At 41.8% G+C, this 14616-nt stretch overlaps 1 protein-coding gene across 2 annotated transcripts in view; it reads right to left on the bottom strand.

Moving 5' to 3' along the window:
- UBE2Q2 (ubiquitin conjugating enzyme E2 Q2) overlaps window positions 1-14616 on the bottom strand; it is a 72272-nt gene that overhangs the window by 31752 nt on the left and 25904 nt on the right. For both annotated transcript variants that reach the window (XM_054041520.1, XM_054041519.1), the window contains exons 2-3: window positions 13740-13844; window positions 2152-2256 (exon numbers count right to left, since the gene is read on the bottom strand). In XM_054041520.1, the coding sequence (XP_053897495.1) occupies window positions 2152-2256; window positions 13740-13844 (210 nt within the window). The remainder of the gene's footprint in view (window positions 1-2151; window positions 2257-13739; window positions 13845-14616) is intronic.

The raw sequence follows: 14616 nt of genomic DNA, 5'->3' as shown, positions 1-14616 counted from the left end.
AGGAGGACCAGAAAGTGGAGTGGGTGAATTTTTGAAGCATCAGAGGAAAGAGCAACAGAATGGCACCGCCTGGATGTTTATGATTTGGCTGGAGAAGGGAGGAGTTGAAAATTCCACGTAACTGGCCATGCTGACAGGGAGAATGGTGGGGTTAATTGTAACAAAGCATCTGTGAGGAAAGATATGCTCAGTTGAGGCCCTGGGGAGCCTGAGATAACAAAACCATCCAGGCAGAGATGTCTAAGACAGCTAGATGTGACATCCAAAGTGGAGAAGTACACTTGAGTAGACAGGCCCATGTGAGTGGAGTCTCTCCAGGTTCTATTCTTGGACCCCTCTTCCAGAGAAGGAGATGCCATGAAAGAAACCACTGACAAAGTGGCTGGAGAGGGAAGAGGAGAACCAGGAAAGAACAGTAATGAAAGCCAAGAAAATGCAGGTTAAGAATCAATAGTATCAGAGGCACATGAGAGATCAAAGAGGACTGAACATAGGCCCCCTATGAGCAAGTGACATCAGTTTCCATGAAATGGAGATGGTGGAAGGTAGATTACAGTAGATCCAGTGGTTTGAGGTGAGGAAGTTAATGCAGTGGTTGTAGGCAGACTGTTTAAGTTGAAAGATGAAGTAGAAGGGGGAGGCAATATATCAGTCGAGTCAAATCTTTTGTTTTTAAGATGATGTGGCTTACCAAAGCTTATTTGACCCTGTCCATTCTGTATACAAAGGAGACTTTTATGGTTTAAGATGAGAGGCTGGCTGTCAGAGGAGTATGAGTTGGAAGGGAATAGGTGAGAGATAAAGATTTGTGACTAGCAAAAGCAGGAGGGTAGGAATAAATGAAGATAACAAAATACAACTCTCTCCTTGAAGATGAAGAAGCATGTTAGACGAAAAGAGGGGACTGAGAAAGCAGTTGAAGATGGCAGACAGACAATGGATTCAATGAGGAAGTAGTAGAATCATTTGGGGAGCTAGACAGTAATGGCAAAAGATAAAGGGAAAGTTTGCATTGGCAGAAGTTCTCTAGATTTTTCTCCAGAGATTTCAGTGCCATGGGAGCCAATACGGGTCATGGCTGGAGCGAAGTACATTTGTGGAGAGGGGTAGCAGTGGCAGCAGTGCAGTGGGTGAAAAATCAGATTGGGAGGACAGACTAGAGATGTGAAGGACAACAAGAACAGTGGAAAATTCAGAGATGTTGATGGTCTGAAAGTCACAAAAGAGAGTTGTGGGATGCTGATATATTGGCCTGAGATCAGGAATTCAGCAAGAGAGGTAATAGAGAGACCCGTGCTTAGTGAAGACTAGGTCCAAGGAATGGCTGTATTTTCATGTGACAGAGTTGAGTCAGGATTGAAGACTGAATGAGGTGGCGAGAGAGAAGGTAGAAGGCCAATGGGTCAGATGAGACAGTCAATATAATAATTAAAGTCACCATGGATAAGAGTAGATGACAGATGAAGAGGGGAGCCAGGAGTTATGAGGCAGTAGATGACAGCTAAGTGGAAGGGAAACGGTGGAGTTAATTTCGACAGATGAGCCCAAAGAATGGCAAATAAATAGATAGGAGAAGAAGAAAAACAAATAGAAAAGGCAATCACTATCAACATTCCTCTTGCTAGCTGCTTCAGGGCATGGGGTGATGGAGAAGGAATGTCCTTTGTTCACTAAGCACCTACTGATATATGCAGTAAAAGAATGAGTATAAAAATAGTTACTCAAAGTTGATCCAGAAGCATGGGAAAAAAGTCAAACAAACAATTGATGGAAAATATTCTACACGGATTTTTTGAGTCCCCAAACTAAAATCTTGGGCCAAGTTCACAACTGACAGTCCAGAGGTTGTACACATGGACACTTCCCCACAACCTCTCTCTCACTGGGAATTGGGATGGGGGGTGGGGGAGGGGAAGGGGAGCTGTACATTTTTCTGCCAATGATAGAAAAGGTAAGTAAATCCTACAACAAAATTAAAAAAGGAAGGACAGGTGCCTTAAGTTTTGGTATAAAGCAATAGCAATATAAAGCAGTGTGTCCAAACACTGGCTACTTTAAGATCATTCCTTTCCTTCTTGCTACATATAATCTTGTTAGAATTAAAGAACAGGCTTTTAATTTCCATTAGATGTCTAGAACTTTTGGCTTTACCTGTCCTGTTGGTAATGGCTGATCTAACATCTCAACATCTGGATGTTGAGGAAGGTTGTATAATCTGCAGAGGTCACATATCAATCGCTTCAGTTGTTGAAGAAGCTATAAAAATTAAAAAAGACAAAAGTTTTATTTTAAACACAGTTTAACACATTTCCAAGTTTCTACACCGAAGATAGGCTGAATGTTCAGCCTGTCATTTTAACATGTAAGTACAGAACTAAGTCCACACAGTATTAAGTCCACAGAATAGTAACACGAGTAATTAAGTTTCAGACACTCATTTCTCTATAATGATCACACTCCTATAAATTCCTAAATCAGGAAACCACCAACATGGCAAGTCAACAATGGAAACTGTAAAAGTTTTCTGGGTTTCACAGCTCAAGTATCAAATTTGTGCCAGCAATGTCCATGAAGCTGCTCTACCCTAAGAGCAGTGAAATGGATTACATCTCAAGAGGCACAACCTATCTCCCAGCTTCCTGTCTTGGTGAAGTATGCTTTTTAAATATGAATGCAGCCTATTACCCCCACACCCTGGAGCCATGGCCTTACCCTTTTCCAACCCACTTTGGGGAAACACACCCCTGGAGCAGTGGGAGCCAGCAGTGCCAGCATAAGCAATGAGACTGGCCCTTGTCCAGGGATAAGAGGAAGAGTAATCTCCTCTCCTCACACCTGTCCTCCTGTAATAGGCTCAGGCATAATCTCAGCCCAAAATTACTAGAACTATTGGATTCCAGTAGTTATTAGTGTGCTATTGATTACTGTACCTTGCAATAGAGCTATAATATGTAAATGAAGAGACTTCACATGGTCATGGTATCCACAGCATTGGCTGCAGAACTGGGGAGTGGGTGGTGCCACCGGGATCATGGTCTGACCACCTTTTGGCTGGGCCAAATTTTAGTGACAATGCGACTGGGTGGTGTTGCAACCAGGTACATGGATTGCCACACCACTCAGATTTGCACCAGGTCACAACACATTAAAATTCACAGGGGGCAGGTGTAGGTATTCATGGCTCATGTCAGGCTGCTGATGGTGGAGGAAGGAGAAGTGGAGGGTCATGTGGGGGGCGGGGGAGGGGAGAAGACGCGAAACGGGAGGAGATCTATGCTTTTCCCCCCCCACTTCCCTGCATAGAATAAACTCCTTTATTTCTGCCTGTGAGGAATAGTGGAATTAATTTTGCCTCTTACCACTACACTTTAACTGTGCGCATGAATTCATTTCCATGATTACTAACATTCCAAACCTCTGAGCAACTCACAAAACACTAACAAACAAACAAAAAAACCAAACACCCCACTATCACAAAATGTTTCCTTCCATCCTTCCTCCTTTCCAAGCCCTCAAACAACATGAATTAGGCAAAGAAGCAGAGATTGCGGATTATATATTTGCTATATGATCAACAAGATCTATGCACTATAATACAGAAGATGAAGCCTGCAGATAGGGTTGCCTACCCTCCAGGATTGTCCTGCGATCTCCAGGAATTAAGATAAATCTTTAATTAAAGATTACATCATGTGACAAAACCTCCAGGAATATGGCCAACTAAAGTGGCAACCCTACCTGCAGGAGCTGGAGAGAAGATACTAAGTTTGCAGCCAGGCATAGGTCTCCCTTCTACAAGATATGAGGAAAAGTTTTCCTGCCACTTTCAGAGTGCAAAACAAGATATCTGTTTACACAGGTCTTTCCTGTAGTAGAAGCAGCTATTTTTAGGCCAGAAAGCCCCAATTCCCTTTAAGTATTTCCCTTTAAGGAGGCAATCCAGCCTCATCAAGGGTACAGAAGAGATCATCAGTCAGGACAATACACATACTTCAATTCATTTATTTTGGTGTTTAGATGCCCTGGTGATTAGTAATTACATTTCTTTACATCGCTAGTCTTGGAATTGGCAACCATTTTAAAGATACAAGGCCTTATGATTAGCTGAGCTAGATACATTTACTTTATCCCACTGGAGCTGAAAATCCAGGTTTTCCAGTGGCATAAAGCACTTGCTACTAGTTTGAGCTAGAAACAAGACAGTGATTTTTAGGGACCTCTGTTCCAGCAGATAGCATGTCTGGCTCAACAAGGCAGGGTTCTGGAGTCCTAAGCTGACAAAGAAAACTGGCTCAGAGGTAGTTTCAGCACATCAGGTGACAGTCCCAAGGGGGTCTCTGTGACCGAACCCATCACAAGAGCTATGGAAATAGTGTACAATAGGCATCTCATAATGTGCTGCCCATAGACCCAGTTATCTCCTACCTTACCCACTTCTTTCTGGATAGTACAAAATACTTAGCAATTCAATAACACATTCCCTCTGGAGCAGCTCAAATTCGGTCTCAACTGTCCTGTGAGGTATGCAAGTAACCTCATTTACGGAAAGAGAAACAGACATTAAAACTACTTGCTCTCGGTCACACAGAAAGGCTGCAGCAAAGCTGGGAACTGAACCCCAGTTGACATGTCAACCACAAGGCCATTCTTTCCCATCCAGTCTGGCTATTTCCAGGGTTTCCCTGCACCAATCGGTCTCAGACACTAGCTCCCCCTGCTAAGGGTCACCACCACCTTCCTTAAAACCAGTAAGGTTAGCAAGCCACAAATTCCCCAGCGGTCAGAACAATGTATAAAGATGCTGGCCAATTTTGTACTATGACCTGCCTGAATGCACAGTGCTAAATCAGAGGATGCTACAGAAGGGGGGTCTTACAGAACTCAGCACATGAGATAAAGACATGGCAGAAATAAGTCAGCCTTATGTACACAGCTTTAAAGGAGTTAAGGTAATGATGGTTGGGCCATCAAGTGGCAGGAGAATTTACCTTGCTGGCTCCATCCATGCTAGGATGTTTTAGTCTTCCCAAGACTAAATCTGGGATCAAAAAAGATTTACAAAACCACACAGACCCTAGAAAAGGGAGGCATTATGTTTGGGTGAGCTGAAAGACTGGCCAGGATGTACCAGTGAAAAGACCAACAGACAGTCAGAGACAGGGAGAAGGCTGCAGGCAGTGTAAGCTGTTTCTCCCAACTCAGAGATGTGGAATAAGACAAACCTGCCTGAGATGGGCATAGAGGCTAAGTTTAGGCAAGGGACTACACTTATAGGTCTGTTATTTTAAAATCCATTTTGGCCAAAATAAGCCAGGCTTTGTTTTGAAGAAGCTGTTTTGATCTCACAGCAAATATGTACTAAATCACAGGCTCCCAAAGAATAAACCCTGGTGGACCTGCTGGTACCCAAGGATCTGTAACCCAATAATGGTCAGTGTGGACAACTTGCAGAATTCCATTCAAGGAGAGGTACAAGCCCGACACCTGTGTGTGTTTGGAGGTGGGCAGGGAAAGAGATGCACTCAAAGAGCCATTTACAGGTTAGCAGTGACACGGATTCCAACAGGCTGGCAGCCTTTTCTTGCCAACAGATAGGTCATTAACATTTTCCCTGCTACATGCACTTGGTAGGAGTTGGAAATGAATAATTCATAAAGTTTGATTTCGCTAGGCCACAGGGAACTTGTTTGTACCTTACCATGTTCATTTTTCTACTAGTAGCACAGGCATCAGAAAGATTACTACAACTTTGCATTCTGCCTCCTACTGCAGATGAGCTTTTCCCTTAAGAGTCCTTAATCTTTCTCACAAATGAGGCAGCTCAGACCATCATGACTGAAGGACAGACATCTCTTGTGATTAACACCCCCCCACCCCCCAGCCCAGTGTTCTGTTTCAAGGGCTTGAAAAGACGACAGAAAAATCAGCCATTATTCCAGAAGGAATGCAGCTACTTCTGAAAGGTGTTGGAATCAGACAATTGTTTTAATTGGTATTAACCAGTAAGCAGCACAAACGGTTGTACTAATGCTCTGACAAGTCTAAAAGGAAACACCCAGTTAACAGCTCGAAACCAAAGAGGAAGCTGTATTCTGAGAGCCTTCCCTGGTAACACACACTTATGAGAAACTCTGGCCACAGTCAGATACCTTCCCCTCACTCCCTCTGCCCCAAACTGCTCCTCTGAAACAATCATTGTCAGTTTTCCTCCTGCGCTATTCTGGCTACCATGTCAAGCCATTTTTCACAGAGAGAATGTACCTTCCAGTCTATCATCTGCTTTGTCCAAGTCAATCTATGTTTAGTGTCACAGAGTTTGTTTGTTTCTGGTGGGGTTTGTTTGTTTTTTAAAATGTATTGCTCCCAAATTCTCAGAAAATCCGGGCTAGATCTTCTAGATCCAGGCTATCCAAGAAAGATGCAGTCTCTACGCCAGAATACCAGTGACTCTTGTGTATCAGATTCCTCTTCCCTGTAAAGTATCTGAGTACTGTCTAGATTTGACAAGCCAGAGAATCTTCAGGAGAGAGGTGCCATAACAGGATGACTTAGAAGTTCTTGGAGGGCTATGACCATGGCTGAGGAGAGACCTACCCACCGCAACTTGTGCGCCATTTTAATGGCAACTTCAGTTGTAGGCTGACTGAGACACCTCATCTCTCAATACCTGACTGTTTATCCTGATATTAAACTTACCAAGAAAGTCTACTTTTGTTCTTTTAGCAGAATCTTACATCAAAAAAGATTCTGCAGGAGGGCAGAAGGACATTAGGATGTTTTCCTAACACAAACACCACAGGAGAACTGTGAAATAGTCTTGCACACACCTGAGTTATATCATGGTAACTGAGTAACTCCAAATAGAGCCATGAAATTATTTATACCCCTCAGGGGTTCTGCGAACTTGTTCTTGCAGTTGCTGTGATGGTGTTATAGTTCCAAGAGGTGTTTAGACATTGTTTTCAATTTCCTGTATTCACATTTTATGAATATGACAACAAGTTTTATTTAACTCTGGCCCACACAAAAGGCCCTTTTATACGTTCTTTAGAGATTTTCCATTACAGCACAAAAGGCACAAGGAATTTTAGAGATCCTTAATTGTAAAATTAATGTATTCCCTGGCTCAACTGTGAAGCCTAGTGCCTTTGACCACCTAGGAAACACACTGGATAAAAGAATACATAGCAATGCAGCAATAAGTGCTAGCCTTCCACTCTAGAAAACAGGTAGAGAACATGATGGGGAGGGACAGCATGAAGGGGAAGAGGGAGAAAAAAAGTAGAAAATATCTTGCTTCATATATATGTCACACTATTTAGAGAAACAGCAACTCTTACTATGACTGAAATAGTGTCCAAGCATGTTCCGTAGATGTTTGAAGTTTTAGCAGAACAAAAATGAAGCTTCCATCCTACATGATCCCTTAGTATACGTCTACATTGCAGTTAAAAATCTGCAACTAGCCCATGCCAGATGACTTGGGTTCGGGCTAAGGGGCTGTTTCATTGCGGTGTGGACAATCATGCTCTGGCTGGACCCTGGGCTCTAGGACCCTGTGAGATCAGAGGTTCCCAGAGCTCGGGCTGCATTCTGGCCCCAAATGACTACACTGCAATTAATAGCCCCTTATCCTGAACCCCCTAGTCCAAGTCAGCCGGCACAGGCCAGCCGCATCTATTTGTAGTGTAGACATACCCTTAGTGATCCCAGCAGAAATACAGTTATTACCGTTTGAATAATTTGCACGAGGGAGATCACATGTTTTTCACTGAAATAAGAAAATTAATTTGAGTGTTTTAATTCATAATTCAGGAAGTTTTAATATGCTCATAGTTACATTAACTTATCCACATTACAGACATCTATATTGTGTCGACCAAATAAATAAATAAAAAACCATTATCAGGGTTGCAAAGTCAACCACTCAAAATTTCAGAAATGCCAGAAATAAAGTTGTCCATGCAACCCTAATTCGGCTCCTTTGTGCATATGAATTATGATGGTCTTTAATCACAAATTTTTGAAGTAGTATAGTTGGATAAATAGTAGTTTCCCACTCTTTAAAGAAGCAAACTGAAAAAAAAAAAAAAAAAAAACCCACCACACACAAGTGATATCATGTGGAACCATATTGATGCCTAATTTGGGTCATCAGCAGGGTCCAGATCCTCTGATGCACAGCACAGATCTCTACCACTCAATTTAATGGTGTAACTAGTAGCTCTAGTAGTCTGTTCTCCTTCATGTGGACAAGCCACTAGAAAGGGATGAGATACTGTCAGTGGGTTTTACAGCTACGGATCGACAGAGGAATGAAGAGACTAAGAACTTAGAACTGCACCCAGGAGCCACAGAGGACAGTGTGTTCAGACATCCTTCTGCTCCCCGCCATATACCCCAGCTAACCCACTCACGCACCTTCCCCTCCTCTGAACGCCTCCCCCCCACACTCTGTGCATTTGAGTCATGCTGTTTCCGCTCCTCTCTGATTGGGCACCAGCAGGAGGAGCGCTGAGAACACAGGAGCAACTATCTCCCTGTTCTCAGTGCCTCTGCCCAGATAAGTACCTTCTGGCTGCCAGGAAGAGTCCTGCTCACCTGAGGTTGGCGCATGCCTGGTGGTGACTGAATATTTAGAGACCTAACTCTAAACAAGCCTCTCCTGTGCATGTACAAACTACATTTTTTCAGAGGCTTACAACTTGACCAGATTTGGGGGGAAATTTACACAGGGATAGCAGCAAAAGGCACACCTGACACTAGGGCTGCCTCCGTACCAAGTCTAGAGTCCCTGCAGATTTCCCTCAGCATGGCTACTTTACTCTTAAGCCACTCCCAGCCTCTGGTACCTTGCTCCTTTCTTTTGTGTGGTCCAGGCTGGTTTCCACAGACGTTAACGGGCCCCAGTTATTTCTGGGCCCTGCTTGGAATCCCTGGCTGTCTGACTAAACCACTCGCCTGTCCCTCTGAGGCCCTGGACAGGCAGTATATCCTATAAAACAATACAACAGTGAGATGAACAAGTCACTGCCAGGTGTGACTAACAAAATAAGTAACTCTCCCTATGAAGGTAGCATTCCTGATGAAGTGCATAACCAAAAATCTGTGTTCACTCCTCCAGCCATGAGCTTTTCTTGGACACCGACTAGTATTTGCATACTCAGACACTGTGCATATATTCAGTGCAATTCAACATGACAAACCATGGACAAGTTTGTGATAAGTTTACTGCCTTGTAAGAAGTTCTCATGTAGTTCTCTAAACTAGGGCTGTCAGTTAAATGCAGTTAACACACGATTAATTTGAAATAATCGTAATTAAAAATTAATTGCAGTTTTAATCGCACTGTTAGATAATAGAATACCAATTTAAATTCATTGAATATTTTGGCTGTTTTTCAAATATATTGATTTCAGTTACAACACAGAATACAAAAAGTGTACAGTACTCACTTTATATTATTTTTATTACAAATATATGCACTGTAAAAATGACAAAAGAAACTGTATTTTTCAATTACCTCATACAAGTACCGTATTGCAATCTCTTTATCGTGAAAGCACAACTTACAAATGTAGTTTGTTACAAAACTGCACTCAAAAACAAAACAATGTAAAACTTTAGAGCCTACAAGTCCACTCAGTCCTACTTCTTGTTCAGGCAATCGCTCAGACAAACAGGTTTGTATACATGTACGGGAGATAATTATAGAATCTCAGGGTTGGAAGGGACCTCAGGAGGTCATCTAGTCCAAGCCCCTGCCCAAAGCAGGGCCAATCCCCAGACAGATTTTTGCCCCAGATCCCTAAATGGCCCCCTCAAGGATTGAACTCACAACCCTGGGTTTAGCAGGCCCAGGATCTAACCACTGAGCTATCCCCTCCCCCCATAATGCCGTCCAAAGTCACCTGAAAGTGAGAACAGACATTCACATGACACTTTTGTAGCCAGCATTGCAAGGTATTTACATGCCAGAGATTCTAAACATTTGTATGCCCCTTCATGCTTTAGCCACCCTTCCAGAGGACATGCTTGTGACACTTGTTAAAAAAAATAATACATTAATTAAATTTGTGATTGAACTGCCTGGGGGGAGAACTGTACGTCTCATACTCTGTTTTACCTGCATTCTGCCATATATTTCCTGTTATAGCAGTCTCGGATGATGACCCAGCATATTGTTCGTTTTAAGAACACTTCCACAGCAGATTTGACAAAATGCAAATATGGTACCAATGTGAAATTTCTAAAGATAGCTACAGCACTCAACCCAAAATTTAAGAATCTGAAGTGCCTTCCAAAATCTGAGAGGGACGAGGTGTGGACCATGCTTTTAGAATTCTTGAAAGAGTAACACTCTGATGCGGAAACTACAGAACCCGAACCACCAAGAAAGAAAATCAACCTTCTGCTGGTGGCATCTGACTCAGAGGATGAAAATGAACATGCGTCGGTCTGCACTGCTTTGGATCATTATTGAGCAGAATCCATCATCAGCATGGATGCGTATCCTCTGGAATGGTAACTGGAGCACGAAGGGACATACAAAACTTTAGCGCATCTGGCACATAAATATTTTGCAACACCGGCTACAAGAGTGCCATGTGAACGCCGGTTCTCACTTTCAGGTGACATTGTAAATAAGAAGTGGGCAGCATTATCTCCTGTAAATGGTAAACAAACTTGTTTGTCTGAGCGATTGGCTGAACAATAAGTAGGACTGAGTGGACTTGTAGGCTCTAAAGCAGGGGGAACCTTTCAGAAGTGGTGTGCCGAGTCTTCATTTATTCACTCTCATTTAAGGTTTCGCGTGCCAGTAATACATTAACGTTTTTAGAAGGTCTCTTTCTCTAAGTCTATAATATATAACTAAACTGTTGTTGTATGTAAAGTAAATAAGGTTTTTAAAATGTTTAAGAAGCTTCCTTTAAAATTAAATTAAAACGCAGAGCCCCCCGGACCGGTGGCCAGGACCCAGGCAGCATGAGTGCCACTGAAAAATCAGCTTGTGTGCCGCCCTCGACATGCGTGCCATAGGTTGCCTACCCCGCTTTAAAGTTTTACGTTGTTTTGTTTTTGAGTGCAGTTATTTTCTGGTACATAATTCTACATTTGTAAATTCAACTTCCATGATAAAGATATTGCACTACAGTAGTTGTATTAAGTGAATTGAAAAATACTAGTTTTTATTTCTACAGTGCCAATATTTATAATAAAAATAAATGTAAAGTGAGCACTGTACACTTTTTTATTCTGTGCTGTAATTGAAATCAATATATTTGAAAATGTGGAAAACATCCAAAAATATTTATATAAATAGTACACCTCTACCCAGATATAAAGCTGTCCTCAGGAGCCAAAAGAAAAGTCTTACCGTGTTATAGGTGAAACCGCGTTATATCGAACTTGCTTTGATCTGCCGGAGCGTGCAGCCCTGCCCCACCGGAGCGCTGCTTTACCGCATTTGTGTTATATCGGGTCACGTTATATCGGGTTAGAGGTGTATACGTATTGCTTAACAGCATGATTAATCAGGATTAATTTTTTTTTTTTAAATCGCTTGACAGCCCGAATCTAAACATAAAAGCAAAAAGTATTCCATGCTTACTGAATAATCTGTTATCACTGAACAATGATGAATTCACAAAGAGACTAAACAACAAGCCAAGCAAGTTTTGGAAAGTTCTTCAATTGTATTCCAGGAAACCATTTGTTTGGCCATATGGTCTACTGATGATCACTGCCAGAACCTGAACACATCCATCATTATAACCCCTTCTGCTAAAGGTTGTATTAAAAAGCTAAATTATTAAAAACTACACCAAGAACTACAGTTAGAAGAATGTTCCACTTATACCAAAAGCTGCAAGGAAATCCACAACTGAAGGAGAAGTTTACTGCATTTCCTCACATAAGTAGGTCCAACAGGGTGCATTAAATCGGTGCCCCTTCAGGTATGTCCACATAGCATTTTGGAGTCTGCAGAACTGAACCTTGCAGCCTGCATCAACAGACTCTGGTTAGCAGGACTCACGCTAGCACTCTAAATACAGCCATATAGACAGCACTTTGGGCTGGACCTTAGGCTCTGAAGCCCACCCCCCTCCTTAGACTATTTTTAGTACATTAGCACAAGCTTCACTAACCCAAGTCTGTCGACCTGAGCTGGGAGGCTTCTTCCTGTAGGCTCCAAAATGCCTTTATGTCTAATTATTGGAAGACATATGGTAAATTTCACCTTCAGTTGTTAATTTCCTTGCTATTTCTGCATGGTCTCCTAAATGTAATTTATCCTGTGCATTTTTACATCCAGATAATTAAAAGCCACACATCAAGAACCAAGTCTACATGCTGAAAATTTCAGGCAAATTACATGAATATTTCCCTATTTCCCCGTCCCAAACAAATGAATCATATATAACCAATATTAATCCATATGGCAACTAATATCCTGCAAAAGAATTAGGATTCCCCCTCTTTTAAAACAAAAGAAAAAAAAAACAAAAAAAACACAACATTGTAGCAATCAAAAGCGGCTGGGGACACAGTCCCATTCACCTTCCTTGCACAGTATAAGAAAGGAATGTTTTGATTTGATAAAATTCTAATACAGTGAAACCCCGCTATAACACGATGATTGGGGTCCAAAAAGTTCCATCGTGATAAATGCGGGGTGGCGGTATAGCAGGGTTACGAAAATTGTACCATTTAAAGCTGGTCAGTTTCAAGCCCGTCAATTTCTCTTGGGCAGAGAGCAGGGGAGATGTGCAAGGGGCAGAGGAAGAGTGAGGAGCAGCTGGGGAGGAGAATAGCTCTTCCCACCAAAAGGAGAAGCGGGGGGGGGGGGGGGGGGGGGGAAGAGGCAGTGGGGAAGGCACTTTTTTTTTTTTTGTTTGTTTTTCTTCGGTGGTGCTCCAGCCACCTTTTTTTTTTTGCGCGTGCTTGTGGCAGCAGGAGCCACCTTATGATCGCATTATATCCAAATCTGCATTATCGTGGGGCGCGTTATAGAGGGGTTTCCCTGTAATTGCACCAAAGGGTTCTCACACCAGAAATAATGCCACCAAACAGCCTTTACTGGTACAGAACTTGTACTCCAGCAGTTTTCAACTTAAACAATCTGCACATTACAATCCTCCAAGTCCATCATGTAAGTGCCCAATTTCATTACCACCTGATTGCAAAGCTGTCTAGGACAAATTAGTTATCTGTTATAATCTTTCCTACTAAAAGCAAGAGAGTCTGAAAAATGTTCAGGTTTCAGTTTGAGAAATTATACAGCTGTGGAAACCACAGTTCCAGCTGAATTCTGGAGCACATTTACTCTAAAAACCACACATTAAACTACCCCCAAAAGTAATGAAATAATTATAATTTCTGCATAATGGAAATACCAATGACTAATATTCAAATGCTTCCCATTAAGAGATTTTAATAGGTTTTAAGTTCTTATGTGCAAATCTATTTATCATTTAACTATTTTCAGAATGCATAAGTTACAATCACTGACAATTTAACAAATGTTCTCTCAGACAGTTTCAAGTCATGCAAAAAACTCAAGCCTTTTGGAATTACTATTCAAGTACTTTAAAAAGAGCTGCCTGCATTCTGATATGAAAGTATATGCAAAACAGCCAAAAGTATTGGGGTGGGAGTGGAGCCTTGCCACGTGAAACCACTTTTTATTTAATCTGACCTGCAGTTAATGAAAAAGTAAAAAACCACTAGTTCCTCACCAGAGTATTGCTCTTCTTAATATCTTCTAATCGTTCCAACACTGAAGTCAGGTTTGGGTCATCTGATTCCACAAACCATATTGGTGATGAAGAGGGATAAGATTCCTGTAATAGAAATGACAGTTAACACAGCCATACCAATAGTTAAGCAATACAATATTAGTGTCAGATTATGTAGTAGCATTGATGCTTTTACCTCAGATTTACTTTTTTCTTAAAGTAACTTTTCCCCAACCTCTCTACCTCAACTTGTTACTCAAGCTTTTTCCTGCAGTTTTAAACTTCAGCCTATTTTCCTCTCAGTCCAACAATGGACATACATAAGATTGAGGTTTAAAAGTAAATTTTCCTTCACTTCTGAAGTTTAAATCCGGAGGGCAGTGGACACTACAGAAAGTCAATGAATCTAGTACAGAGTCATCACATATTACAAACTAGAGCTATATTCTGAAGGACAAGAGTCAGACATACCTACATCCCAACTTCCTGTTTGTCAACAAAGTTTTAGAGACTCACTCAAGTAAGTGAAACAAACATGAAAGCATTTGGTACCTATTCACAATCCTGACAGTACCATAGAAGAGGCACCAACATTTAACCCTGGAACGAGTTTCTCCTAACTGCTTTGGAAGTGTGCTCTAGGTGTACATGAGTAAATAATTCATGTAACATGTCTCCAATATGTCCTCCAAGACCAGGACTTTCAGAGGCACCAATTTTATCTATGCTTCTGCTACTGTGGGCTTGTGAAAGGCCCTCCAGAGTTTAAAGACTGCCTCCTGGAGAGCAGGGTCTCAAAAACCTCCTTCTTCAAGGCTGCTTTCAAGACACCACTATGACCCAAAAAGGGTTTTAAATTTGTTTTGTTGGATAGCAA

The sequence above is a fragment of the Malaclemys terrapin genome, chromosome 10, assembly GCF_027887155.1.
Source record: "Malaclemys terrapin pileata isolate rMalTer1 chromosome 10, rMalTer1.hap1, whole genome shotgun sequence".
In the NCBI taxonomy this organism is placed as follows: domain Eukaryota; kingdom Metazoa; phylum Chordata; order Testudines; family Emydidae; genus Malaclemys; species Malaclemys terrapin.
Note: the sequence above shows the minus strand (reverse complement) of the source record. Positions and strands in the feature narration are given on the sequence as shown.